The sequence below is a fragment of the Arctopsyche grandis genome, chromosome 8 (genome assembly GCF_051622035.1).
Source record: "Arctopsyche grandis isolate Sample6627 chromosome 8, ASM5162203v2, whole genome shotgun sequence".
In the NCBI taxonomy this organism is placed as follows: domain Eukaryota; kingdom Metazoa; phylum Arthropoda; class Insecta; order Trichoptera; family Hydropsychidae; genus Arctopsyche; species Arctopsyche grandis.
In genome coordinates this window covers 6,873,772-6,901,565 of record NC_135362.1, presented here as the reverse complement: position 1 = coordinate 6,901,565, position 27,794 = coordinate 6,873,772, and the positions used below count along the sequence as shown (strand labels likewise).

Sequence of the window (27,794 nt, the reverse complement as noted above, 5' to 3'; positions counted from 1 at the left end):
CCTCGAATTATGGTTCGGGTGTGTTATAAGTTGTAACTCGCAACAGCCAGTGCCGGCCTTACACCCAATAGCGCCCTCGGGCAATTTTTTATAAACACCCTTAGAAAAAAACTTCGCCTTTGGCACTCTAATCTAAAATTTTGTATGGCTTTTGGCGCTCTAATTTTAAATTTTAAAGCGCATTTGGCGCATCGAGCGGCGCCCTAATTTATTTGGCGCCCTCGGGCGCCGCCCGACCCAACCCCCCCTAAAACCGGCACTGGCAACAACAATCCACAAGTATACAACAAGACAACCTAAATGCATTTTATAAAGTACAACGTTATGTTTCGTATTTTTTTTTCGACTCCTATTTATTTCGGCCACCTGTGTACGTTGCACACATTTATACATATGGTAGGCGCAGCCCTGATTTATACAGTAAATTGTGAATATGTGAACTTAATAACTCATATTTACCGGATTCATCTTGTATATGATAATAATGCGACTAGCATTCTATTTAAAATATTTAATAATCGCAGTTTAAATACATTATTTTAATTAAACTCTATTTACACCTGATTATACTTTGTGCCCTCATTTATTATACATGGCCATAATTCGCGGTCTTGAGTTTTAAAAATATTGCATCCAGTTGTCATTGGTTTGTTTAGGCATGGCGGTTCTTCCATAATCGATTATTTCCATACGTTCACTTAGATTTTCTTCGGATCAGAGTCTGCCCCATATAATTGTTAAATATGGTAAATAAGCACACTTTTAAATGCAAACATAAGTTATAAAAATAATCAGCTATTTTCATTTTCACGTTTCGTTTAATTTGATAACAATTATTTGATCATTCTTCTGATAAAGAATAAAACGAATTTTCTTTTAATTTCATCAGTCGATCGCAACTTCAACTATGAAATCTACTGTGCCAGCTGTTCTGCCGGCACCGGGAGGGAGGAAAAAATCTGGTGGTCCTAAATTCGAACTGAGTGACGATCAAAAGAACGACATCAAAGAAGCGTTCGACCTCTTCGATCCGAACAGTTCTGGCTCCATAGACACCAAAGAATTGAAAGTTGCAATCAGAGCTCTCGGCTTTGAGCCCAAAAAGGAAGAAATTAAAAGAATGATCGCCGACATTGATAAAGAAGGCACAGGCAAGGTAACCTTCGACGACTTCCTGTCGTTAATGACTATTAAAATGGCCGAAAAAGACATCAAAGAAGAAATAATGAAAGCGTTCAAACTATTCGACGATGATGAAACAGGTATGCATTCGCCACTCATTAACTCAATATCGTACATTTATAAGTACTAATTGAACTTTTTTAATTTTAGGTAAAATATCGTTCAAAAATTTAAAACGCGTAGCTAAAGAATTGGGTGAAAATTTAACCGACGAAGAGTTGCAAGAGATGATCGACGAAGCAGATCGAGATGGCGACGGTGAAATAAATCAAGAAGAGTTCTTACGAATTATGAAGAAAACCAGCCTGTATTAACCATGCCCTTAAAATCACCCAAAATCCTTAATTCTTACATTTTATTTACATTTACAATGTTGTGATGTAAATATATACTGTGAGCAACTTTTCAATCCAATTAAATACATTTATTTTTACCAAAAGATGCTCCGATGCACAAATAACAGTATTATTAACAAAACGGCAATCTTCATTCAATCAAAAAATAGCTACGTCGACAGATAATGTATTGTGAAAAAGATTTATGTTACTAGTTTACTCGAATTTTACTGCTAATTCCGTAGTAACGCATTTATTTATCACCTTATATTATAATGTATATTTCTTATTGCACATAAACAATACACAGTTTTTCATTGTAAATATATATGTATATTGCTATAACATTCCACGCCAAATGTTCCTCGTCGTTCGTGATAATGATTATTTGAAAAAAAAATACGTGCTAATTTCTTCTAATTGTAATTTTACTATGCCTATAAATCGAAGTGAATCAAAAGTATTTTTTGTACTTTATATCTATGCACATTTTAAATGACTCTTATTAGAATCTGGCTTTGCAAAGTCAAAAGTTGTACTAACAACGAAAAGTTCATATTATATTTCTATACAAACAGACATTCTTATGCCGATTACTCGTAATCAATGTTATGAACCAGAATTAACTTACATTGTTTTCATACTTGAAAAACATATCTGTTTATTAAGTTGTTTATAAAAGTATTCTGATATTGAGAATGTTTGTTTTCTAAATTTAATGCCATATAAAAACACCTGATTATATATATTATATATGTAACTGTCACAAAATTTATTAATATATCGTTAATTCCTATTATATTATAACTTAAATCTATAAAAATAAAATATTTTTTGATATAACTATTTATGCAATCATACTTAAAGTCATTTTATCAATGTAAATATCTTCAATATAGATTTTGCAAGTCTAATATAAAGTATAATCGTTGATAAAAAATATCCCATGATTTCACTGTCAATTACACATATTACAATTACATATCTCGAGTCTCGTATAGCTTGCTAATTGAATTTTAACATTTATTTATTCCATAAGTAATTATAAAAAATAGTTTATGAGCGTATGTATATTACTTCAAATCTAAATTACAAATACATACATCAAATTCTTATTTGGATAAAGTTAAAGAAAAAATACTTTATTATTTCTCAATAAACTAGTCAGTTTTTTTTCGTGTAACCAAAGATATGAATAAATAAAACATGATAAGCATATTTAAGTTTTTTCTTTTACTATACATACTCATTTACATAACCTGATTATTTTAATGTTATTTCATCATAATTTTAAATAATAATACCATAAGATGATATAAAAATACTCTTTATTTTTTAAACCAATATATAATATCGTTTATTATACATGTATATTGCACTCTATTTAGCACTTCGTTCCGTTACGGTGCCGTCGGCTTGTCCGAAATAAGCCTTATCGGCCATAGCTACAAACAGTCCAGTTTCAACAACTCCCGGAATCATCGATATCTTCGTATTAACATCGTCCCAATTAAAATCTTTCGTCTTGTCGAACTTCCAATCCAATATAAAATTGCCATTGTCTGTCACACAGGGACCCGCCTTCGATATGGCAGGCCTCAGCACAATTTCGCCGCCGAATTCTTTAATAATTTTAGCTGTAATAGGAACGTAAGCTATCGGCACGACTTCAATAGGTATACCCTTCGTATACTGCTCACCGAGGCGTTTGGAGTCCTTGGTATGATCAGCTATGACGATGAACTTCTTAGCACACGATATGACGATCTTTTCCTGCAAGAGACATCCACCGCCACCCTTGATCAGTGTGAGATTCGCATCAGCCTCGTCAGCTCCATCGATAGCGATGTCTATTACGGGATGAGAATCGAGGTCAACTAAAGGTAGTCCATGCTCTAGGATAAGTTGCTTGGCCTGATGGAGTACGAATAACAGTTTAATGATACATAAATAGATTATCGTAGGTTTAAATTTGAGGTTATGAATTAGGTATTAACCTGGAATGAAGATGGAATGCATTTAATGTTGAGTTGCTCGGTGAGATGTCTGTGAGCCAAAGCTTTAACTGCGTGGACCACTGTGGATCCACTTCCAATTCCCACGACGTGTCCTTTGGCCACGGCGCATACTCCGAGAGCTGCAGCAGCAGCTTTGGCTGCTTCCAACGACATTCTAACCTCTCTAGTACGTGACAAATGGACTAAACTTCGCAATGTCAAATCTACCCGCGTACAATATACTTGCCATAGCACACTCAATATCGGCCATTAGTTGTATTTTTGATTTCTTATTTTTCAAATTTACTTTAGGAAAGGCTTTGATATTATCAAAGAATATGATTTATGTGTATTTAAATATATGTTGAATATTTGCGCAGCTTCATGTACAGTATTTAAAATCAATATACACTTTTAGTTCAATTAGCACTAACGCTTATTTACATTTTACTGCAAATGATTATAAACTGTTTAAGGTCTGTTCATACATATCCAGCACGACCCGTATCCTGCAGGTGTCCTGCAAGTGCGGATAGTATTCTTTGGTACATTATATGGACGTATACATACTCCATTCGCGCATGCGCATTTACGCATTCATGCGCGTCCATATAGAATGTACTAAAGATTACTGTCCGTACTTGCAGGATTCGAGTCGTGCTTGATAGGTATGAACAGACCTTTAGTAGGAATATAGCACAGCTGAGGGCCGGGCCGCACCGTGCAACTTTGTCAGCCGACTTGTTGCATGACACGAAAAAATGTATGGAAATGTGTGCGACAAACAATTTGACGAGTGTGGCATGTCACATCTACCGCATGTGGCAAGTGGCAAGTCGCACGTTGCGGCCCGGCCCTTATACTATCTCCAATTGAGATCGATGATCCCATCTAAGAATGTAAGAAGTATGTTAGATGAACTGAAACGGTTGGACATTATAAATAAGTCTAAAATTAAGTACTTTAAAATTTATATACAAGCTAGATAAGAATCTATTACCCAAATATTTTAATCATCATATAGTTAGGAATAGACATATACATAATTATAAAACGAGAAATAGAAATAAATTAATTGTAGGTAGAGTTAAGAAAGCTAAATATATAAGTACCGCCTTATAAGGGGCAGGTCTCTCAGGACATTTTCGACGTCTGATTTGTTTAACTATTGTTATGGTCACGTACTCGGATATGTCTTCCTACGACATTGGGTCCCACGGTACCATGGTATAGGTCACTTCTGAGAAGGGACCAAATAGCGGCCATTGTTATCCTACATGCACTTAAGAGTCTAGATATAATCCTTGAAACCAATTATAGCGGTCACACAGTCTCTGGGATGCTACTCGGGCTAATCGGATTGCAACTACTCGGCGGCTCTTTTTAGTATACGTAACAATATAAAAAATATAAAACAAACATTTTACATAAAAATTATATGTATTTCAATTTATTTCAATAAACACATCTCGATTTTTTACATTCCTCTATTAATCCATTCTAATTTTAGTATACCGGCAGCAGTAATTCTTTTGTCACAGTTCGGCTCCATCATACAATCTACGGCATTCACACATTCTTTAGATACTTTTTTCAATACTTCGCTTTTAAATTTCCACATTCTATTGATTTGTTTGATATATAATTTCTTAGCATGATTATCGTGAAATGGCATGCACACGTTATACATAACAAAGAGTACGATTCCGAGAGACCAAATATCAGATTGTCTCGGATTGTAGGGCTCACCTCGCAGCACTTCAGGTGAAGCGTACGAAAGAGAACCGCAGTAAGTTTCGCTCAATACAACATGGTCATTTACATCAACACACAGTCGAGCGAACCCAAAGTCGGACAGTTTCACATTCAAATTCGACGAAATCAATACGTTTTCGCACTTCAAATCCCTATGTGCTATTTTAATACTGTGCAGATACTGCAACGCCAACGCCAACTGTCTTATCCACATTCGTCCATTCCTCTCGGTGAGTTCTCCGTGGCGTAAAAGGTGTTGCAAAAGGTCTCCGTTTTCGGCGCACTCCATCAAAATGAAAAATTGTGTTTTCCGGTGAAAAACGCCCTGGATGTTTATTATATGCGGGTGATTGAGCTTCACTATTATGTCCAACTCTCTTGGAAGAAATTTTTTTACAAAATCTTGGGGAGCATTAGACGTGTCTATTATTTTACAAGCTAGTTCTGTGTCTTGATTTTTCTCTCCATCTTTGTATCTTGCTAAATACACCTGTAGAGGAATTCATTCAATTTATATAAAGATGGAAAATTATACTTGGTAATTTAAAAAAAATCACAGATCACTTTGTAGGTTAATTAAAAAAAACCTTTGCATATGTGCCTTCGCCAATTTTTTTCAATAATCTAATGGATTTATTAGACAAAGCAGTTTCAACAGATTTAGTTATAAATGGTTCTTCTTCTTTTTCTTCATTGCTCATGATATTTAAATTTCACATAGTACGATTTCCAAAAATATTTTAATAAAATAAATAATTCATATGTATATAAAAAAAAAACAATAATTTTGCTAAGTAACCAAAAACAAAATATGTACAATATTCAAACTTTATAAATATATATGTATAGTATTACATAAGTTATATTATAATTAAAATATATTATATAAGAATATATTAACAAATCAATTTGCAATAACAAATTCTCCACCCAAAGAAATCCTCCTCAGGAATGAAGGAGCTGGCGTCTGAAGTAACTGATACTCTTGTACTGCTGGATGTTTGGGATAGAGTTTTTCTTTTCGAATTTTCTCCAACAGCGTTTGAGGTTCGCACTTAACCTTTTCCGGAAAAGAGTTAATCAACAAACCTTGCACAAAGTCGGGCCACAACGACACCGGATTCTTAACCTTATCTTTAATAATCGGTGGCGGTATCGGTTTTTCACTATAATCCTCTACCACACTATTCTCAGTCACTTCTGTGTAATCGGTAACGGAAACGTTCAAAGGATACGTCTTTTTAGCGACCGGAGTCTCGTCAGATGCGGTGATCGTCTCACCTTTAGGATTAATCAGCTCTTTATCAGTATTCAGACCGTTGAATTGTAGACCGATAGTTTCTACATTTTTTGTCGAATTCTCATCTTGGCTTTCATTACTGGCCGATTCGCTTTCAGAGACAAATATTAAAGTTTTATTTTCGTGCTTCACAGTCTTTTCATCGGTGGTTATTCGAATACTCAAATTGATTGCGAAAGGATTATCGAATGATGCATTTAATGAATCATTATTCTTACTTTCTGCTAGCTTCTGTTGGTGCATTTTTAACTTCAATTTTTCTTCCTCTCGAAAATAATTGTAAAATTGATCTAACTTTTCTAAATCAATCCTAAAAATAAAACAATATAAAATATTTATTACATTAAGAACAAATTATAATAAATATAAATTACCTTTTATTAGCACTATGACAACATTGCAAAGCTGCAGGGTCAATAGGATGGGCTTCGGTATTGAAAATATGACCACCAACATCAATAATACACTCTCCAGTGGGCGTATCGATAATAGTTCCAACATGACCAGTATTGTGAATGAAATTATCAGGATCAAAAAGTAAATACAAATATTTAGTAGTTTCTGATAAAAAAAACGATTCCATTCTATCTTCCTTTCTATGATCCCTCACATCTTTTATCTGTAATTACTTATTATATTAGATTTCAAATACTAAAAATACATAGAACTTACATAATTGAACATAAATCATACCGTAGCATATCCACATTCAGTCCTAGCACTGTGCTGTATGCTTTTCAAAATATCTTCACCCATTTGCAGCAATATCGGATCCCTCGTGTCCCGATACAAATACATAATGGATTCAATATGCTCCGGTCGCAGAGGGTAACTCTCACGACCAGACGACGCATGTCTTGTAACCAGTTTGTATTCCTCGGGAGTGAAACCATACTGCGACCAAATACTGTGATAATTTTGAACTATTCGCATTGCCGTGTCGGAATCGCCTGAAAATTTAATCACAATCAAAATAGTCTTCTTCAAATGTTATTTTAATTCAATATGAATATAACATTACCTATAAGACTCAATACACCAGGCCAGTATGCTTCTAGCGATTGAAATATAGGCAACGTAACTTGACCCTTGGTCATAGAAGCCCATACGTATCCATCGCTGATTTTCAAATATTTATCAATCATTGCTCTGCCTTCATTAAACATGTCCATTAGTTCCGGTTTTTGAAATAGTATAGCGCCTAAAACGTATCCCAGTTTAGAGAACATAAAATGTTTGCACATAATTTGTAACACAAACTAGATATATCCATAAGCCACTGACCTTTAACCAAGTATTCAAAATAAGAATCGATCCCGGCTCCTATTCCAGAATCTTGAGCCACCCAACGTCCTGTCAACACGTCAATATGATTACCTAATAATCCGATTGGTGAACGATGATTGTAAAGTGCGTCAATAGCATGTAAAGCCACCTAAAAATAATACAACATAGTATAATCCAATACATATTTTCAACAACAGCATCGTATTATAAAATGAGCCTAGTTCTGAAAAAAAAATCACTTTTACTTTAAGATTGTACATAAAGCTCCCACTAAATTATCATGTGGTTTAGATTTATTTTGCAGAACTGCATCCAAGTGTACCTCTTCGTATATGGGGTCACCAGTAAGTCTACTCAGTGCGCCGAATTCAACAATAAAAGTACCGATGCCGGCTGTACAAGTAACGCTAGTTTCGCCAGCAGGTACTCCGTATCTTAAATTGACAGTGCCGTATGGCATACCCGTCGGAGTATCAAATGCTACGACTAATCGCTGTGCAACATCTTCTGCTAATCTCAACAATGGACCGTTACAAGGCCAACCCGGTTCAAGTTTAACACCAGCTCTGCAAATTATTAACATATTAAATAATCATACAGCATTCAAAAAGTTAAAAAAAGTCAAATAATAATGAAAATATGTTAGCCTTACCTATGTGATAGCAAATGTGCACTTAGAAGACCTCCTACTAATCTTATATTTGTTTCAAATACAGATACGTTGATGTTTGCATCGAAATTTTCTCTAGCGCTTATTATCTCTACGACTCTTTGGAACTCTGTGTAGTTTCCCATTACTGCTAAAGTATCAAGGGCGTCGATGAGGGTGAGAGAGTAACTACCCCATGTATCAATACCGTCACAGCTCAAAGGACGCAGTTCGTCATATGGATATGCATATTTTAAATAACTATCGTATGCGTGCTGAAACATACCGCGTACTTCTTCCCTATAAATTGACGTTTAATGTTTTATGTCAGTAAGAAATTCATTGTTTTGTTATGAAGTTCTATTGAAAGTGTTATATATTAATTTATTTGCCTGAGTTTAATGACGTCATCTTTTGTGTAGCGACGAATGGCGAATATAAAACCGGTGCTGTAGCAAAATAGTAATAACAAACGAAGATGAGATGCTAACGCCACCATGGTTTATCACCAAGTGACAGTTGGCACAATATTGACAGATACCGTAACACTGCAATAGTTGACCATACCGATTTAAAAAAATAATAATTATTGAAAGCGACAGAATCAAGGTTATAATAAAAATATCTATGTAACATTACCAAAGACCCACTCGATATCTCTCATTTTACACTTGTATCCCAAAAATGCTTTTTACCCTCATGCAAGTTTTTTTTTATTTTGAAGTCAAAAAATGTAAAAAGCGACATTTCATAAAATATTTTGCCTTCAAATATGTATGCTTCTGAAGGGGCTCTACGAATTGGTCGAGTTTGAATCGCTATCCTGCAAGTTGAGACCGATTCGACCATGTTGGTGGCTACACTTTATATACTTCCTTCCCGACTATATTGAATAAAGTGCATTAAACCACATCGTCATTTCATTAATTTCGCACCCATACTTCTATCCATTACGAACTGATAGCAATAGTAACTATTGTACGGTTAATTACCGTTAACATATTATTCTGGTTCATTGGCCAATTATAGCATTTCCCTTATTTTTACAAGCCTCTTATCTTATCATTACAAGGCTTTTCTATGCTTCACTTCGCAAACGATTGAGGTAAATTCCCTACAGTATTCCGATCGTTTCGTTTGTGCGGCTTGGTCAACGATGGAAAGTTCAATCGATTTTTATAATTCGATGGTGAAAAATAATTAGCACTACATCATATTTTTAATATGCTTGTGCAGATTATTCTTCAAAACTCTACCTTTATATAATTGAAGGTACATAAGCAAGTATAATATCAAATCAAAAATGTACTCATTTTCGTCATTGGAATGATTTGAATCATACGAATGAATGTACATATACCATAAAAAAAGGGAAACGTACACAATAGTGCCAGTCTCAAGAAATCCACTTTTTCAATTGTGCGCATTTCTCCAATCACCATAATTTTTTTTATTTATAAAATCTATTAAAAAACTGCAGTTTTCATTTTTGAAATAAATCAATATTATATTTTAAATAAATTTTATTTTCTAGTACATCGGCAATTACATTATCAATTAATTCACCATATCACAGTAAATATTTTTTAAGCACATACTATTGACAAAAATGTATAGGTTTTCAAAAAGGATTGACATCACGACGGTTTAATTTAGGTATTTAATAGAAAAATATACACCAGCACGTGACGATGGAAAGAAAAGTATCAATTTGTTACTATAATTGTATTATAGTCTGGTCCATTTCAAATGTGAAGACTCACATCCGCTACAATTAAACGTCAAGCAAACTATTGAATGCAATTATTGATATGGGTATAGTGTTCACATTCAAAATGTATACAAGTGTGGTAAAGATACGTATGCATGTATATTTAAAAATACATAAATATAATAAAAGGTAAGACGATCTATAAAAAAAAATCTACATGTTACGAAACAGATGAGAAAAATTTATAATTACAAAAGTGTTTTGACAATAATAAATATGCGAGTATGTCTTACATAATACAAAGCGATAATACTCCGTTCGAGGGGTTCACGCCAACGACAAGCGAATTCTAGGCTACATTTACGACTTGAGCGGATTCACAAAATGTGTATGATAGATTAATAAATCTAAACAAATCACAATTACAAATAAAACCTTCTACGTATGTTAATGTCTCTGTGTGTCATTATTTTGAGTACTTTTTACATATTCTAAATTAGGTAACTAAATAAAAACACGTATTCATCGATAAAGTGTATAAGACGGACAAAATTTAAAATCTTATGACAATTCATTCATAATTACACTTACTACGTAACATTTATCGACAAATAAAAGGCAATAGAATTGACAGGTTAGTAAAGAAAGTCTCGTAAAAACTGTAAAACAATACATGAATATAATAATCAAGATCAAAATTAGCAAATATACCTAAATATACACGTATATGCCATTAAAACGCATAGAAATAAAAACTTTTGTACCATCAAAACTTTTTTTGGGTTAGTTTAAAAAAATCACTAAAAATGGAAAAAAATATAGGATATTAATATGACATACATACATATGTACATACAAACAAGCAAATATAAATACAGCAAAAAAATTTACATCAATACATATTTCTATCTGTTCGTTCGATCAATGTTTATAACCCAATTCAAATGTAAATTGATTTTTATTATTACTTCACAAAATACATATTACAACATGCAATGAAAGCACTACAGTATTATAATATTTATGAGTTTTCAATATATGTATACAATTCAATATATTTAACATTTATAAATTGAAACAGCAAATTGTAAGTGAAAAGAAGATACATATTTAAATATGTACATAATTTTTTGCAAAAATACAATATTATATTAATTTTTTCATTTTACACATGAATAAATAGTGCGTCAAGTGTTGATATGAACAGCTGTTTTTATTAAAATATGAATTATAGTAAAAAAATATACACATGTATATACGTATATGTTGTATGTAATAAATACACATATTTTGAAATTGCTTAAAATTTGCAAAAAATAATGACTCCAGTAAGAATTCAAGATGATTTCTTTTGAATTAATTTTATTGGCATATGTCAACATTGAATGAATAAAACTTAGTAAAATTAAGTATATTAAAATTTACTTCAAGGTTTTCAAAATAAGTAAAACACAATGAAGTAAAAATCAAATGATAGTAATAATAGAAATTTTTGTCTAAAAACTTACGACTATAATAGACGAAAATAATAGCACATTTGATTAAAAGAGATTTCTCGAGATTATATATATACATACAACCGAATGCGATTATAATTGTTATTTTTTTTAAAATTTTGGTTCTGGAATGCCAGAAATAATCACATGTTACATAGAAAACAGATAGGTAGAAGAATAAATAAAATGTGTGAAATCTAAAGAGGGAAAATATGAGCAAACGTTATTTGAAATCGAGACGAATAGTTTTATGTCTTAGCACCAATTTAATTCTTCCCTACTGTAATTCAAAACTTAAAACGAATTCTCATTAAAACATATATCGACAACTTCAACTTCAGGATAAAACATCTATAGTATAATATTATAGTTGCCGGGATAGTTTTGAATTTAACATCACATACATACATAATGATAAAATGCAGGACTATTTTTAATCACGGATTGAACTATAATTCGTTACGGTCGACGAGTTCAAACTCGTCTGTATCGGAATCATCATTCGAGGGTGGGTTAGCCTGTGACTTTCCAAACACAGACGAGAGCCAACCTGTTGCACCTCCTGTTTGAGGAGTTTCGCTGGTCTTTGCGGTGGGCGTAGTCTTATTTTCAGCGACTGGTTTTTTGGCCAGATCTGTAAAACAACAGCAAAAGTAAAAATCATTCATCACAAACACATTCAATAAGCTTAATATAATTATAAAACACCATCCTCTATTCTCTCACCTTTTAACATAAATTCAGTTTCGCTATCGCTGGAATCAGTAGAAGGTAACGAAGGTGTTGTCTGTTTATCCAAGTGCGATAACAGATTTGTAGTATCATCGTCTTCCTCGTCACTACTCTCTACCTCACCAGCAGCGTACAGCAATGCCATATTGACATCTAAACGTGAAATTAAGCGTGTCTGATTCAAATTCCAATACTATATTGCATATATTAAGCACGATATGTACATGTTAAAACAATGGAGTAAGCACACATAAAGGTCAATGAAACAAATTGTGGAAATAGGGGTAAATACACATTTTATAAATGCATTATATTATGCATGTACATATGTGTACGTAATTAAAATATAAATTTAAGCGAAAAACCAAAGAAATTTGCTTATAGATACAGTAGAACCTCGATTATCCAGATTGTTAAAAACAAGGACAAATTTTACTGCTTTGAAATGCATAACATAAAATTTCAAAAATAAGACGGAAAAATGAGTCCGTTGTCTTCAAAATTCAATACTTAATGGACGTTTGTTTCTTGAAACCAATATGGAAAAGACAACAAAAATGTGTTGTATTATCATTAAAAGACAAATTAGTTATAATCAATGCTTTAAAAAGTGGTGTCTTAGGACGTTTTTTTGTCAAATAAATATGGTGTTGGAACGTCAACGATCTCTGATATAAAAAAAGAAATTGAAAAACTGATTATTTAATGTCAGAAGATGGAAGCTCGGAGCGTAAGGTTATGAAAAAATCAGGAAACGAAGAAGTCGAAGTGTATTTTTATGTGGTTTAATCAAAGACGATCGTCTGGACAGCCAATATCTGATCCGTTATTGTATGAAAAGAACTCTCGATTTGGCAGCTTCAAAAACAACAGCTAATTTTAAGTGAAAATCCATAATTGAATTTCTTAATAAAGAATAATTTAATATTGATCTTCATGTTATTATATATGGAAATGTAGACAAATAAAAATTATTCATACTGAATATACACATATTTCCCTGACAATTGTGATTTTTTCGATTATCCGGACTACCTTCATCCCCAATTAGTCCGGATAATCGAGGTTCTACTGTACTCAATATTCAATACTCAGTGAAATAATTTGTAATAAGTGTTTTAACAAATAAATATTAAATGTAAAATAATTCTGCATTATTATTGTAACGTGGGAACATGAGAGAGAGTATCCACTGTCTAAGTGTATTCGTGGGTGAACAATAGAGAGCCCCAGATTAGGCTAACGGGACTCAGTAAGTGCCCAAACAAAGGATACGCTTGAATTCTCATAGATCCGGGTGAGTAAGTGCCTAGACAATACACATAAATGGATCGGGGAGGCTGTGGTGAGCAACTTGTCCTTAATGAAGAGGTACACACGGTAGATCAGATTATTCTGGAGTGAGCAGAGCGGTGGTTACGTGTGGACCTCCTGAATCGTTGAATAAATGCTGTGAAGCGACTTTGGCCTATCATTTGGATCTTGGACCCACCACTGCGCAACACTATCATATTAAAATGCATATCCATTTTCAGATAACACAAAAGCATACATATATTAAAATATGAAATTAAAAATGGCGTTTTCATACATCTCCACTAAGATTTGATTTCATCAAAAATATAACAAACAAGTTTGCAAAACTAGGCAGCAGTAATTAACATGCCATGCTGACAACACGCTTCGGAAACATACTACTATACCAAAATATGTTAATTTCAAATAAAAACCTGTTTAGAAACACACAATTGAGGAATAGAGGATTGGTTGTGTTATGAACGAAAATTGCAAACAAAATTGATGGATAATTTTAATCATCATATCTTACCATTGGGAAGCGAAAGATCACCGGAAGCGAGCGAGACTGGCTCCCGAGCATCTTGAAACACTTCACCAGCTCGGTGAAGTTCTTCTATCACGTTTGCATTCATAACGGGCATGAACTCGTCCACATCCCCGTCAGAATCTGCAACGAATTGACCAATTAGAATAGCCCATCAAAACCAAGATAAAAACAATACGACGTGGAATACGAACCGGCTTCAGATTGCATCGAAGCAATGGTGTTCTGCAGGTTAACAGCCAACGGTGAAATTAACACCAGCGTAATTAACGCATGCCACATTAACGCACCCATGACGTTACTCACAAAGTATAATATGCCGAGGCTACTGCATGTGATGAAACAAAACTATAAACAATAAATATAAACATTATAATACAAATTACAGCATATATATATATATAATATCGCTATTCGGTCAGTGTGTCTGTCTGTCTATCTGAGATGACGCTCGCCGTACTATAATAGTCGTTTCGATTCGACATACATGTAGGGTTGGAATTGAACGAAAGGCTGATGTATGGGCTATGGCTGAGAAAGGATATGTTACGACTGATTGTGAGAAGGGTATGAAAAGGGGTAGAGATGTAACGGTTAGTCGCAGTTGGACCTGTGCTCCGTGGGGTTGGTCGCTAAGACGTATCATATTAATAAACAACATGACTGAAAACGCATGTGTTTGGTCTTCACCTCAACCGCCACATCCCAACCGTGGTCATCTGTCAGGATTTTCTACCACATACATATGTACGCCACGGCTAAACCACTGCCATAACGTATATATGAATACAATAACAAAAGAAAAAAACTTCTATATATACTAATTGCTACTAATGTTTCTGCTTGGCAGAGAATTTACCGCCATCTATTGAAAATTTATTTAATTAATTAATTTTTATATTGTTTACATGTATGTAGGTAGTTTTTACCTTTTTTATATTAAAAAATAAATATAAATATAAAATTAAATATATTTAAAAGTTATTTGAAAACAATTCGACCGCGTGCTGATGGAATCGACACATTTTTTTAATTTTTTTTTTTATTTAATAACTTAATATGCCAACACCCGTGCGATGATATGTTATCGGGTACAATCAGATCAGATTTAGATCAGAATGATGAAAAGTTATATTTTCAATATGTTAGACCACACGGGTAACTTAGCAATTCAATGTATAAATTTAAGCATTTTAATTTATTCAAATTACTTTTAAATTAATTTCAAATCAAATGGAAATAATCCCTTGCCAAAACCACCCATTGAAATGTCAACGGTCAAAATACTAGAACATATAAAAACAAAACTAACAAAATGCAAGACAGTAAGCTGAAGTACAATTAGAAAACCCTGATTTAGTTCCATACGTTTGAATGAATCTTATGAACAGATCACCATTTTACTCGAAGGATGCAATATATATGTACATATAAGATTGTGAGATAATACCTTGGATGGATTTTGTTCACGGAGTCTCAACATATCGATGTAGGTAACAGCAAGCCACTGCCGAGCTTGCGTTACTCGTTGGGTGAGTACGTCCGCGTTGGTATTGGTGCGGTTAGATGCACGTTCACGACTAGCACGCCGACCTGCACCAAGAGTGGTGGCCAGTGCGTCCAAAATGACTGCTAATAGTAGCGTGAAGCCTAATAATCCAAATGGTTTTATTTCGAAGAGATTTACCAACCTGAAAATAGAATTGAAATCATTTTTAAAAGACCCTCGATGAATCTTCGGACGTAAAATTTGGTACCGATTTAGCGTGCATACTACCTTAAAGGTACATAACTGGTTTAGCATGCAGTCAACCTATCTATGTTTATAGGAATGGTCAGATAAACAGGTTCATATTTTATGAAAACAAGTAGTCGTCATTACAACAGCAATTATTGATTAACGGTAAACCGTCGCAATGTCATTAAGAAACTTGACAAAAAGGTCGGAACATTCTTATTTTTAATGCGCCAAACAGTGTTTGGCTGTTTTAGAAAAGCCCATTTTCCGAGATAAAACTGCAGGTTGACTCCTCTGTTGAAATCAGTCGATAGAAATCTCTAAGCATTCTTGGGGAATAATAAAAACTAAATATACTGTCAGCACGCTAGGCCGGTGCCGAATACCCTGGCAAGATGTCAGACAAATATTATTATCAAGTCCTATTACGGTAGAATGCAAGTTGTAGGTAGAATGCACGCTAAACCAGTACCAAAAATTTCGTATAAGTAAAGATTTAATATATTTTACATGTAAATATGTATATAGAAAAGTGGCATTTTAATTGTTAATTAAATAATTTACAAGCAGTTAATATATATCTGCTCAACCGGGTTGCTGGTGAAATTGGCCTCTTTAATCTAAACTGTGCTAAACTGGTTGAGTGATTGTTGAGCAACCCCAGTGGTTGATTTCATCAATTATTTTGATTTTTCCATCAAGATTATTATTACGATGTTACGATTGTATGACTGGCCACAGTGACGCGTTGGAGCTCTCTGTAATGTCACTGTGGCTAATATGTTAAAAATAAAATTATGTATGGGATAATTGTACAGATTTAACTTAAACTAATTAACATAAAAATATATTTCAATTCATTATATAAACAACAATGGCAACTTGGGTTTAAAATGACTGGCAAGAGATGAATAATAAAAGTGGCTTTTGCAAGGTTTTAATTTGTTTCACTTCGCCATTATCCCTTAGCAATGGCTAAGTAAAATGGCAGATAAGAAGTAGGTATTTTATACAATTCTATTTCTATTCATATAATATACAGGTATAAACCTAAAGATAAAGGTATAAACCTAAACAAAGTGGTCTCCACTTGCTTCCTTTCAGTCTAAAGATTTAGGCAAAAAAAAAAGGTATATATTATTTTTACATTTCTGAATATTTGCAAAGCTTTTACTGTAAACAATAGTAAGGGATGTTTTCATTACAATATCACATAGAATGAAGAATCTTTTCAAAGCGATTTCTAGCTTGGAAAAAGATCTAAATAACTAAACAAAAAAACCTGTCCTTGGATAATAAAACTTATATTGTAGACTGCCATACACCATTTCTTTTGGTCTATTGTTGGTGCTCGTTTTGTCCCAAGGGAAGATAAATGTTCCAACATTTCCCTTAGGACAAAACTAACTCGAACAATAGGCCAGAAGAAAGACGCAAATTTTCGATTATCATCCATGGACTAAATGGAAACCTTTGACGTATCAAAAGAACGTTAAACAAAATAATTCATTGATTTTAAACCATGACCTGTGCCTCCACCAATCGATTTATCTCGACAAAAATTTCGAAAATGTACATACATAGATTGTTTTGATATCTATTTTTCGAAATTAGTATTTTCAACTTCATTGAGCCTATATATATGCCTTTTATGTAAACAAAAATAATTAAAGAATTTTATGAAATACATATAAGAAGGTTAAAATGAGCTAAATGACTGTTTTGACGCAAAATGTCATGTTTAACGTAAAACTGGTCATTTTTTACTCAAGCAAGCTATCAACGACTATATTTTCAAAATAATAACGGGAAGATAAGATAAGACTATTTAAAATCAATAAAAATTTATATTAACGTTTTTTAAAACTATGTAAGTCCATCAGTGAAAATCGAAAATTCGCGTTTTTCGCTCCAATTTAGCCAACAATCGTCAAAAAAACTTATAAAGGGATATTTTGGATTCAAAACTAGAGGTAGGACCGGAGGCGTGCCGTTTATAGTTCAATTGTTGTAAATGCTTTGTAAAAAAGGTTGGGCAAACCTTTAACAATGCATTTACAACATTTGAACAATAAACGGCCCCCTCAGGGTCCGGGCTTTATTCATTATTAAATCAATTGCCAGAATTAAAGATAAAATTTTCAAATCATAAGTTTAACGTTTTTTTGAAAATATAACATAAATAATATATTATATATGTACATAGTAACATACATACATATGTAACATCAATTTCTGATGAAATTTGTAAATATGGCGAAAATCAAATACAAAAACGTCTGACTCGGCATAATTTTGTTGTCCTACATAGTGTAAATAATAATTATTATACACTACTTAATATCAATAGTGTTTAATATCAATTAAAATTGATATAATATTTATTATAACAGTTCAAACTGATAAGAAATGAAAAGTGGTCGATGATGAAGCTGTTGGAATTTTTTTTTATATGGAAAGTGAATGGTATGTACATAAAAAATGACCCACTTGTCTAGATTTTCCATTGCATAAGATTATTCATGCATACACATATATATGTATATACGAAATCTTACACAACGTACAAATTAAACCACTGAAATAATCAATCAGTAAATGCAATTCAATACAAGCGGGGTAAAAATCCGAGATACATAAATGTAGAATCTACATAAAATACAGGTCAAAAAGTTCACGTACAAAAAAACCTTGATCTACTTTTTTCCTTATAAATGTCGTATGAGGATATTTTTATATGGATTTTTTTTAAAATGTAATATATATGATAGTAAAAACGCATACCAAAACATCAAGTTGATGCTGACGACGATGCAAGCACTGACGATGGGATTTTTCCACAGGAGAACATCTTGAACGGTGCTCATGTACGGTTTCAGCAGCCAGGATACTCGCTCTTCGATATTCGACGGCGGCTTCGAGCGTTTCAAATTGAATAACCGCCGGAAGAAGTTCGACACGTACGACATTTTGATGTTAAATGTTAATTTATATTCGCTATTCACAATTATCGCCAACGTTTTTCATTTCAACTGAAAACAAAAAGTACAACATATAATTTATCTCACAAACAACATGGAAAGTGAACGATTTGCGCAAGTCGCAAAGAAAGATAAGTGGATCGTATTGCATTTAATTCACATTAATTACTGACTAAGCTTGTAAAGTCTTATCTCCATCGTATGATATTATAGTGCAAGTTGATGTTGATTTTTAATAAAACTGTACATGTAAGGAATCGTGTCTTTTTTTTACGTTGAATTTCTCCACGGCGTATGAGCAAAATGCCATTGTGAAAATATGTATTGTCTTGAATTAATAGCCCGTCTCAAATTGACATTAAATCGAATAGAGTAGACATTAAATTTACTGAACATTAAACACACCTTAAAAAAATTCAAACGTAAATTTTTTGATCTATTTGTATATGTATGTAATATTTAAACTGAATTGTATGCATTTTAACACAACACTAGTGTATATATATGTATATCATGGTTGGATTTGCTTGCCGAAATTAAATATCTTAACCAATCATATTCGAATGAATAAATGCCACGATATATGTATAAAATCCGTAAATTCATTGTTCAATATAAATTTATGCCATCATTACCGAATTTATTCATATTTATACGTATTTTATTCCATTTTTATACATAAAACTTGCGTATTTTGAATAAAATTTTAAATTTAATTTTTTGTTGTTGTCTTAACCCTCCCTCACCAAAGTGGGGTATGCAAGTACCCCAATTTTTACGTTATTCATAATAACTATGTGGTTTTCCAAAGCTATACACCCTATATTTCTTGTATTCCTAGAATGAACTAAAAAAAAAATATTTTAATAGATTTTGTATGATTTAGAAAAGTACATCCAGGCCATCCTTTCACCCAATGGCACCCTCGGGCAATTATTTTCTAAACACCCTTAGAAAAAAATTTCGCCTTTGGCGCTCTAATCTAAAATTTTGTATGGGTTTTGGCGCTTTAATTTTAAATTTTAAAGCGCCTTAGGCGCATTGAACGGCGCCCTAACTTATTTGGCGCCCTCGGATGCCGCCCGAGCCAGCCCCCCCCTAAAACCGGCACTGGGTACATCACATTTATTACTATTCGCTTGCATATTCTTGTTGATCGATGAATCAATGCGAGAGAAAGAGACAGCTATATTTTCGTCGCGTGACTATTGAGTCATGCAGTCGCCTGTTGGTCAGTGCGTTTGCGTGTTGATGTCTGTCGTTATTTATTAACTATTTACTTTTGGTATACATATGTGAGAACATATTATTTATTTATTTTATTTCGGAAAATGAATGTCTGTGTGTGTGTCTCGAATAGGCTCCTAAGCCATTGAACCGATGACTATGGAATTTTCAGGATTTTTTGTATGCATGTCCGGGAAGATTAATGTGAAAAAAAAAAGGGAACGGAAACGGGAATGAGTGTCATTTCTACGTTCCAAAGTATGATTTAAAGGCGGTAGCGACAAGTCACATTTTTTCCTGTTCGTTTGCATATTCTTGTTGATCGATGAATCAATGCGAGAAAAAGAGACAGCTATATTTTCGTCGCTTTTGGCGCGTGACTATTGAGTCATGCAGTCGCCTGTTGGTCAGTGCGCTTGCGTGTTGATGCCTGTCGTTATATTTTAATACAAAAATAGTCAAAAACCTGCTATAGGGCTAAAACTTTTTTATGTTGAGGTATAAAAAGATATATATTGAACCCATTTGTATTGAGAAAAGCTGTATTTTGATTAAAAAATCGTTCGATCTCGACGCTCCATCCTTTAAAGGTTAAATTCATTAAGAGGTGGGGGGGTTAAACCAATCTGCCTAGGGGCGCCAAATACCCTCAGGCCGGGCCTGACGATAATACGTCTTGGCAATTTTAAGCAAGAGAAATTGCAAATTATCTAAAATAAACCAGATCATAAAGAGAAACATACATGACCCGATGAAAGCGATACAATATTACATCACTTTGCATATATATTGTTATTAAAAATTTTGAAATATGTATTTATATGTATGTACATACATAATGGTTAAATTTTAGACTTGGACAACAATGACATTTCGTAAATGTGTCTATTTTGGATTGGAAAATCGACGCTAAAGTTCGACAGTACGTAAGTATTAAATAAATGTAAAAAAAAACGACCTCTAAACAACATAAGAACAACGACCGTGAATATGTAATATATTGGATTTCGACATAGAAAATTTAATAGCCGATAAAACTAAAACGAGTCACATTTAAGATTACATGAATATTACCTATGTTTGAACTTGAATGATTGATAAACATGTAGACGAGAAATCCTTTCACTAAAGGGCTACCACATGTTTGTATTTTGATAAAAAAAAATCAAAATTGCCATTAATTTTTCATACTAACAGTGCATTTTCGACACATCTTTCATCATCTCTTGTTGAATGCCTTTCCAATCTACCACTGCTTTTGGAATGTGCCTAAATTTTCTTGTGAATTGCTAATTAAGTGATATTTACGACCCCAAGAGTCAATGTGCGTCGCCAATAATTCATTCCCAAATTCCATTCAGTCATCCTCACATTAAGATCACATGACTTTATCAGCAATTGCAAAGAGACAGCCACAGTGAAAAATGACTACAACGGTATTTGTATATGGAAAACATTTAATAAAATTATATTTAGAACTCAAAATGGTCCTTCCGCTGGCAGTAAATCCATTTATTATTTTGCCACTTTGGCCATGATTTTCACCCACACGTGCTTCTTTCAATTCCTTCGTATTATTTCTAACACATACATACATAATATGCGACATAAATGATACGAATATAATTATCAATAGATAAGAAAGAAAGCCGGGATTGATGAATCTATTTATTTATATATTAACTTAAAAGATCAACTTGGCTAGTTTTATTACTTCAATTTATCTTTAGAGAAAATATAAACCGAGTAATTCAATGTTTTGCTATCCCGTGTGATGATTTTTTAGAAAAATTGGGTAATTTGTTTGCTACTATGATGGATGATAATAATTCCAGATGATAATAATAAGGTCAATGTGGTGAGGAAAGGAATTAAACCGGTCTCCGTGACGAGCCAGAATGTGCGCGCGCAGAATACGGGAGGAAAAGCCTGTTCCTCTTGTTCCTGTTGTATCGTGCTCGCGCAAATTAAGTGAGTATGTACCGTTTACCATGCACCCTTTTTTTTTGATCTTTCGACTTAAGATATTTCGATATTCGATCTTTGCCTTCCGATATTTGCGTTTTCGGTAATTTCACATTCCGGCCTGTGAGGTAGACCCGAATTAAACATACAAAATTTGTTTCAAATTATTACAAATTCAATAGTAACAGATAATTTTCTAATAAAATAAATAATTTTAATTAAATAGCAACAAATTAATAATTTTACTGTTATATTTTAAATTTTTTTTGCAATAATAATAATAAATAATATGGAATTATTATTTATTTTTGCTGTCATTTTTACTACTATCATCAATGTTATTATTGCTTTTTCTTCTTTTTGTGAAAATTTATATTAATTGTTTTATCTTTTAAATAATTAAATTTTATTGACATTTGTCATTAAAACTAAATTTTCCGAAATAAAATAAATATGTTCTCACATATGTACACCAAAAGTAAATTTATTAATTATTTACTTTTGGTATACATATTATTTATTTATTTTATTTCGGAAAATGAATGTCTCTGTGTGTGTCTCGAATAGGCTCGTAAACCACTGAACCGATTACTATGGAATTTTCAGGATTTGTTGTATGCATGTCTGGGAAGATTACTGTGAAAAAAAAAACGGGAACGGAAACTGGATTGAGTGTCATTGCAACGCAATAATTTCAAATGTGTTCACTGCCTGCGTTTTTCCGACAAATGGGAACGGGAATTGCATGCGTTATTATGACATTGCAACGCATGTAGGGTTCAGCTAGTAATAAATAAATAAATCAATTTGTTGAAAATTCATCCCCAATTCTATATCTAATCCGGTCAAAATTCGACTCCAACAAATACATACACATCAAATTTTAGAAAAGTCGGAAAAAATATCACCAAAATTGAAAGCAGTATTTTCAAAAAAAAAAAAAAAAACAACGAGAGGTCACCAACTATTTCAATTCCGCATACCATATTTACAATCGTGTTGCGTGACAAATACGATAATCCTATTCTTACTATACATATATATACAAATATGTATATACGCGGAAAATTGAATTTCCCGACACACACACACGTGCTATGTACGAAACGCGCCCAATATGACGTACAAAGGATCACCAAAAATAAATACAGTTATTGCGCGCATATTTTCCAAATATTATTGTTTACGCCAAAGTATGACATTCGATTTTGGCGAGAGTGTGGGCGGCTTTTCGCGCGCAATTAATTACGTGCGCATGTCCTGGCCGCGGAGAGGGGGCAGAGGGGACGGGGGCCGAGGGGCGGGGGCGCGAATCCACACGGTGTGGCCGATTGGGGGCCACGCATTGCGATTGGCGGAGGCGCGTGTGGCGAGTTGGGGGCGACTCGGAGCGGGGGGGCGGAGTCCCCAGCCGCGTTCGAAAAGAAACGCACCTCCTCGTGCGGCGGCCGGCGTAATACTGCGCATCTCGGAACTCGACTCGCACGCGGAGATACTGTCTTTATTTACCACTGAGATGGTCAAACTTTTTTCGTGCGCCTCTCCGCCCTCTATTCCACGTGCTCGTCGACTTCAAACGTCAAGCCGAGCCTCCGATCAGCTGTCGTGCTTTACCAATGTCGTAAAATACTCACGTAGTGCGATTTATTTTGCGCTCTATTTTGCACGGCTCCGACCCGACCCGCAGCTTGTTGATTAATGAGGAGAATCGCGGCCCCCCGCTTGAGAATGACGGTGCTAACATTTCAATAATGTGAACCATGTCCGATAATTGCTTTGTTTTTTTTTTTGCCCTTTTCTACTTTCTGCCGTTTCTGAAAATCATCGTGATGAAGCCGAAATATAATTTTCTTGGTGGGGCTTCGTTCGTTCGAAATAATTATTTTCATTGTTTAAATGCGCTTAATTGTAAAAAATTGAAATTCACTAATCGGTATGTTTGATAGTTTTGTATTTTGATTTAAATATGTATTGTTGTCGATAAGCATTGAATGGCTACGTCCACACTACCGATATCTACACCCGATATTCTCGAATTTTCCATATCCAATTCCCATATTGCAACCTGTGGTTGCTATTTAGGAACTGGTTATGGAAAAATTTGCAAATATCGGGTGTAGATATCGGTAGTGTGGACGTAGCCAATGAGGTGATCGTTGTATAAATATATATTTATGTATAAAAGTTGCGACTGACTTATGACTAGAGAATGGTGGTCGGTTTCTATTTGGGCAAACAAATGGGTTCACCATTGTCAGTTGTTATTCTCCTGCAAAGCTACAGATAAAAAAAAGGTTGAAAATTGAAACTGAAAATGGTGAAAGTCCAAATAGAAACCGACCGCCGTCCCTTACTTATGACGACGTTCGCGAGGATATTGTAAAAAAATATTGAATTTGATCATTGCATTCAGAAATCTTAAATCAAAGAGTATCTATGCAATTCAAACTTAATACTTTTTGATAAGATGTTTACAAATGTTGTTGCAAGCTAATTGAAACCATAAAGTTTTTTTTACGTTTTAAAATTCAAACGATCCACTTTTATAAACTAAGAAAAAAATATATGTCGATATTTAAAATTCGTGCACAATATTTATAACTGACTGATGAATTTCATTGAATTTACGATAAAACGTATTTTTATTCCTTTAAGCCCAGCCTTCCCTAGGTCTAGGTGGGCCGCGATCGGTGCTCAAGTTCATGTTCGCAAAATCTTTACAAATTAAAATAAATAAGTTTTTAATTTGCTTTCCTATTATAATGAAGATTTTTATTTTATGTGGTTGTATATAATAGTTCAGTGATTATTATGCACAAAGCCACCTCACGCGCATCACTAAAATCTCAATCACGGAACGTCTGGAACCCAAAAAATCCATTTATCGATCAAACTAGAATTCGAATTCCAGATATTCCATTTTCATGGAAACGATTGTCATGTTCGCTATCACAACGTGCGAAATAATCTGTTTACCGTATATATTATGATTCTTTGGGTAATCGGATTATTACGCACATTGCGATCGCCCAAAAGACAATTTTTGCCATAATAATCGCGAATGCGGAATATTTGGCACTCGAGTTCTCGTTATTAGTATGATAGTTATCGTAAGTATGATGGACTTTTCAGCTGCCAAATGTTTCATTATAGAGATATTATTAACTCTTGGGCAAGCGCTTTGTGGGCAATAATCACTGAACCATATTTTTTCGATCAATTTAATTTTCAGCATATTTAGTATATGGCCGTGATGGATTGGGTTATGTTTTGCTATTTTGGTATCTGTCAAAATCTAATTCTGACGTAAAGCCCCTTGAGAGCCGGCTCTTCGACAAATGCTGCTACCTTGGCTCGCGAAAGTGCTGGATAAGTGGCCGGGGAAGAAAATCTTCGGCGTTTACCGTTTTCTTCCTGTATTTGTACTGTTCGGAGCTGGCTTGGAGTTTTCCATGATAAACTGGCACGTCGGCGAAACTAATTTTTACAACACATACAAAAAAAGGGAAGCTGAAAACTTAGTTAAATACGTTCTGTACGAAGAACCGGCCGATTCTCTCACCCAGAATCAATAGATCTTTAAAAAATGCCATTGGGAGTATCGGTGCTCAACTATGGATGTTTTACTGTCTCGGCAATTTTTTGCATGTTCATCGGATCTCAATATGTTCATTGGAAATATCAACCTCTCAACGATTTGGAAAAATATGTAGAAATGGAATTGGACAAACTACCATCTGACCAGCGTATAGAAGTGAGAACTAAAGTTTTAAAATTAATTTCTACATAATTGAAATTGTTACATTGTATTAATTGTATAGTTTTTCCTATTTCTGTTATTTATGTAACGAATCGAAATATGACGTAAAAATGTAAATATTAAATAAAAAAAAAACAATAATTAGCTTTCTTGTGTTTTATTTTTTAACTACAAATTTTCATTGCATATTCATTCTTGCTTCTCTAATAATTTCTTTGAAATTAAATCCACATGCTTTGCTTATGAACAGAAAAAATTCTGATACAATATGCAAACTAAAAATATTTGAATATACTTATACACATACATTTTTAGTACATGCCTAATACTTTAAAATAAATCATGTGAGATGAAATAATATAATTTGTATTTATTATTCTACACGAAATTCTATATAAAATAAAATAAATGTCTTTATTTTTAAAATTATCAAACGTATTGAAATCTCTTGTGGTAAATTAGAAGTAAAATCTTATGTAGTCGGTCAATAGATGGCGATATTTTGCGACACTTAAATTGTTATTAGAGGAAACGCTATAATTGTTGACCATGTTAAAGTTGTTGACCACATGGATTTCTAGTTTAAATAAAAATAACCCTGGATACCGTTCGTACTCTTGATGGTGCTCCTGAATCGTTGGAATATTTTCAATTGAACTTTTTCTGTAAAATTAAATATGATTTTATATTTATATATTTACGAACTATCAATACAATGAACAAATAGAAAATAAGGAAACGAATGAAGTTTAAATGTGCGTTTGAACAAATGAATACAGTTTTTATATACAAAAATGAAAAAAGTTATTTTTCAATACCATTTATTAATAATGATTTAAAGATGCGACACTTAAATATTGCATATGGTTCAATGAAAAATATGAAATGTTTCATGCAGTGTTTTTTTTTTTAAAAAAAAAAGGTGCTGGAACACTTCTTGTTAAGCTTTTTAATAGAGAAAATTATATTCAAATATTATTTACACTACGCTATCAAGAACGCCAAAATTCATCCATATTTCACTCGGTTCATAACATCTTATTTTATTATTTTGACAAATTATATAAATATGGATTGTCATTATATACGTCCGAACATTGTTTGATTGTTTCGTCTAATTGCTTTTGAAACATTAAAAAATAGCATGAAAAAAGGTACCAGAACGCCGTTCCAATGCGTTACATGACAAAGCAAAAGCCTTGGTTATATTTTATTTTATTTTACATACACATATATACCAGGAAGACCAAACAGGTAAACCCCAATGCGCCTTCCTGGCCAATTGCAAAACATCGATATACAACGTATAGATTAATTTTAACCGAGCAACAAGATTAATTTTTGATTAACTTTCAGAGCATCCTTTAAAAAATCCAAGGAAAGTGGACAGATGATTTGGTGTAACCATAAAGAGCTCAATACGATCGGAAATAAGTTGAGAAGACGAATGGCACAAGCAATGGGCGAATCACCGAGGATGCCGGTTCTCGCTTTCATCACCTGAATCAACGGACGAGTTCGAAAATCGTGGAATGGTATAGGAGCCCATAACTTCAATTCTTCAAGCACCGTCGGATTGCTCTTAATACATAGTTTATAGAAGTGAGATCAATTGGATATTACTTCTGGAGGATAAGGTTACATAACCCAAATGTTCCAGTACAAATACACTGGGATACAGTAGGAGATAGTACCCAAACTCTCTCATATATAAATATCGAAGAAATTTCCTCTGAACTCTTGCAATTACTAAAGGATGGGTTACTCCACTGGGACTCCATATTATGAAACCGGATTCTAAGATGCTACAGCCATAAAGAATACGTAAAGCCCACA

At 33.4% G+C, this 27,794-nt stretch overlaps 6 protein-coding genes across 9 annotated transcripts; 2 read left to right on the top strand and 4 right to left on the bottom strand.

Moving 5' to 3' along the window:
• Window positions 1–613: 613 nt before the first annotated feature.
• Window positions 614–2,732, top strand: LOC143915164 (uncharacterized). 2 transcript variants are annotated; one of them, XM_077435636.1, is made up of 3 exons: window positions 614–754; window positions 890–1,262; window positions 1,333–2,361. In XM_077435636.1, exons 2-3 carry the CDS (start codon window positions 908–910, stop codon window positions 1,494–1,496), a joined length of 519 nt encoding a protein of 172 aa, XP_077291762.1. In that variant the 5' UTR covers window positions 614–754; window positions 890–907; the 3' UTR covers window positions 1,497–2,361. The 2 variants fall into 2 exon arrangements, with proteins under 2 accessions (XP_077291762.1, XP_077291760.1); XM_077435634.1 differs by having other exon boundaries at window positions 627–746; window positions 1,333–2,732.
• A 20-nt stretch (window positions 2,733–2,752) lies between these two features.
• Rpi (Ribose-5-phosphate isomerase) lies at window positions 2,753–3,747 on the bottom strand. The gene is made up of 2 exons (XM_077435633.1): window positions 3,515–3,747; window positions 2,753–3,431 (listed from the first exon to the last, which is right to left on the bottom strand). The coding sequence occupies exons 1-2, from the start codon at window positions 3,686–3,688 to the stop codon at window positions 2,898–2,900; spliced, it is 708 nt and encodes a 235-aa protein (XP_077291759.1). The 5' UTR covers window positions 3,689–3,747; the 3' UTR covers window positions 2,753–2,897.
• A 1,198-nt stretch (window positions 3,748–4,945) lies between these two features.
• Window positions 4,946–5,970, bottom strand: LOC143915808 (testis-specific serine/threonine-protein kinase 1-like). Its single transcript, XM_077436624.1, has 2 exons — window positions 5,857–5,970; window positions 4,946–5,759 (listed from the first exon to the last, which is right to left on the bottom strand). The coding sequence occupies exons 1-2, from the start codon at window positions 5,968–5,970 to the stop codon at window positions 4,992–4,994; spliced, it is 882 nt and encodes a 293-aa protein (XP_077292750.1). The 3' UTR covers window positions 4,946–4,991.
• A 203-nt stretch (window positions 5,971–6,173) lies between these two features.
• On the bottom strand, window positions 6,174–9,037 carry Edem1 (ER degradation-enhancing alpha-mannosidase-like protein 2). The gene is made up of 8 exons (XM_077436623.1): window positions 8,898–9,037; window positions 8,509–8,805; window positions 8,179–8,422; window positions 7,854–8,004; window positions 7,591–7,770; window positions 7,263–7,519; window positions 6,944–7,188; window positions 6,174–6,879 (listed from the first exon to the last, which is right to left on the bottom strand). The coding sequence occupies exons 1-8, from the start codon at window positions 9,002–9,004 to the stop codon at window positions 6,174–6,176; spliced, it is 2,187 nt and encodes a 728-aa protein (XP_077292749.1). The 5' UTR covers window positions 9,005–9,037.
• A 959-nt stretch (window positions 9,038–9,996) lies between these two features.
• LOC143916258 (uncharacterized) lies at window positions 9,997–23,898 on the bottom strand. 3 transcript variants are annotated; one of them, XM_077437290.1, is made up of 7 exons: window positions 23,833–23,898; window positions 18,810–19,057; window positions 15,738–15,978; window positions 14,482–14,635; window positions 14,273–14,410; window positions 12,439–12,597; window positions 9,997–12,346 (listed from the first exon to the last, which is right to left on the bottom strand). In XM_077437290.1, the coding sequence occupies exons 2-7, from the start codon at window positions 18,992–18,994 to the stop codon at window positions 12,162–12,164; spliced, it is 1,062 nt and encodes a 353-aa protein (XP_077293416.1). In that variant the 5' UTR covers window positions 18,995–19,057; window positions 23,833–23,898; the 3' UTR covers window positions 9,997–12,161. The 3 variants fall into 3 exon arrangements, with proteins under 3 accessions (XP_077293416.1, XP_077293415.1, XP_077293417.1); XM_077437289.1 differs by having other exon boundaries at window positions 23,632–23,861; XM_077437291.1 differs by lacking the exon at window positions 23,833–23,898 and adding an exon at window positions 20,584–21,769 and having other exon boundaries at window positions 18,810–20,192.
• Window positions 23,899–25,491: 1,593 nt separating this feature from the next.
• Window positions 25,492–25,887, top strand: sloth1 (sloth 1). Its single transcript, XM_077435849.1, has one exon. The coding sequence runs from the start codon at window positions 25,537–25,539 to the stop codon at window positions 25,771–25,773; it is 237 nt and encodes a 78-aa protein (XP_077291975.1). The 5' UTR covers window positions 25,492–25,536; the 3' UTR covers window positions 25,774–25,887.
• Window positions 25,888–27,794: the final 1,907 nt, after the last annotated feature.

Coding starts and splice junctions, on each gene's coding strand:
- LOC143915164 (XM_077435634.1), top strand. Junction 1,263..1,332: donor ATTCGACGATGATGAAACAG/GTATGCATTCGC, acceptor TTTTAATTTTAG/GTAAAATATCGTTCAAAAAT.
- Rpi (XM_077435633.1), bottom strand. CDS start 3,688: ATGTCGTTGGAAGCAGCCAAAGCTGCTGCTGCAGCTCTCGGAGTATGC. Junction 3,432..3,514: donor GCATTCCATCTTCATTCCAG/GTTAATACCTAA, acceptor GTACTCCATCAG/GCCAAGCAACTTATCCTAGA.
- LOC143915808 (XM_077436624.1), bottom strand. CDS start 5,970: ATGAGCAATGAAGAAAAAGAAGAAGAACCATTTATAACTAAATCTGTT. Junction 5,760..5,856: donor GCGAAGGCACATATGCAAAG/GTTTTTTTTAAT, acceptor ATTCCTCTACAG/GTGTATTTAGCAAGATACAA.
- Edem1 (XM_077436623.1), bottom strand. CDS start 9,004: ATGGTGGCGTTAGCATCTCATCTTCGTTTGTTATTACTATTTTGCTAC. Junction 7,771..7,853: donor TTTTGAATACTTGGTTAAAG/GTCAGTGGCTTA, acceptor GATACGTTTTAG/GCGCTATACTATTTCAAAAA. Junction 7,520..7,590: donor TGGTGTATTGAGTCTTATAG/GTAATGTTATAT, acceptor TTAAATTTTCAG/GCGATTCCGACACGGCAATG.
- LOC143916258 (XM_077437290.1), bottom strand. CDS start 18,994: ATGTCGTACGTGTCGAACTTCTTCCGGCGGTTATTCAATTTGAAACGC. Junction 14,636..15,737: donor GTGAACAAAATCCATCCAAG/GTATTATCTCAC, acceptor TATTGTTTATAG/TTTTGTTTCATCACATGCAG. Junction 12,598..14,272: donor TGATCTTTCGCTTCCCAATG/GTAAGATATGAT, acceptor TTTCACGTTTAG/ATGTCAATATGGCATTGCTG.
- sloth1 (XM_077435849.1), top strand. CDS start 25,537: ATGCTGCTACCTTGGCTCGCGAAAGTGCTGGATAAGTGGCCGGGGAAG.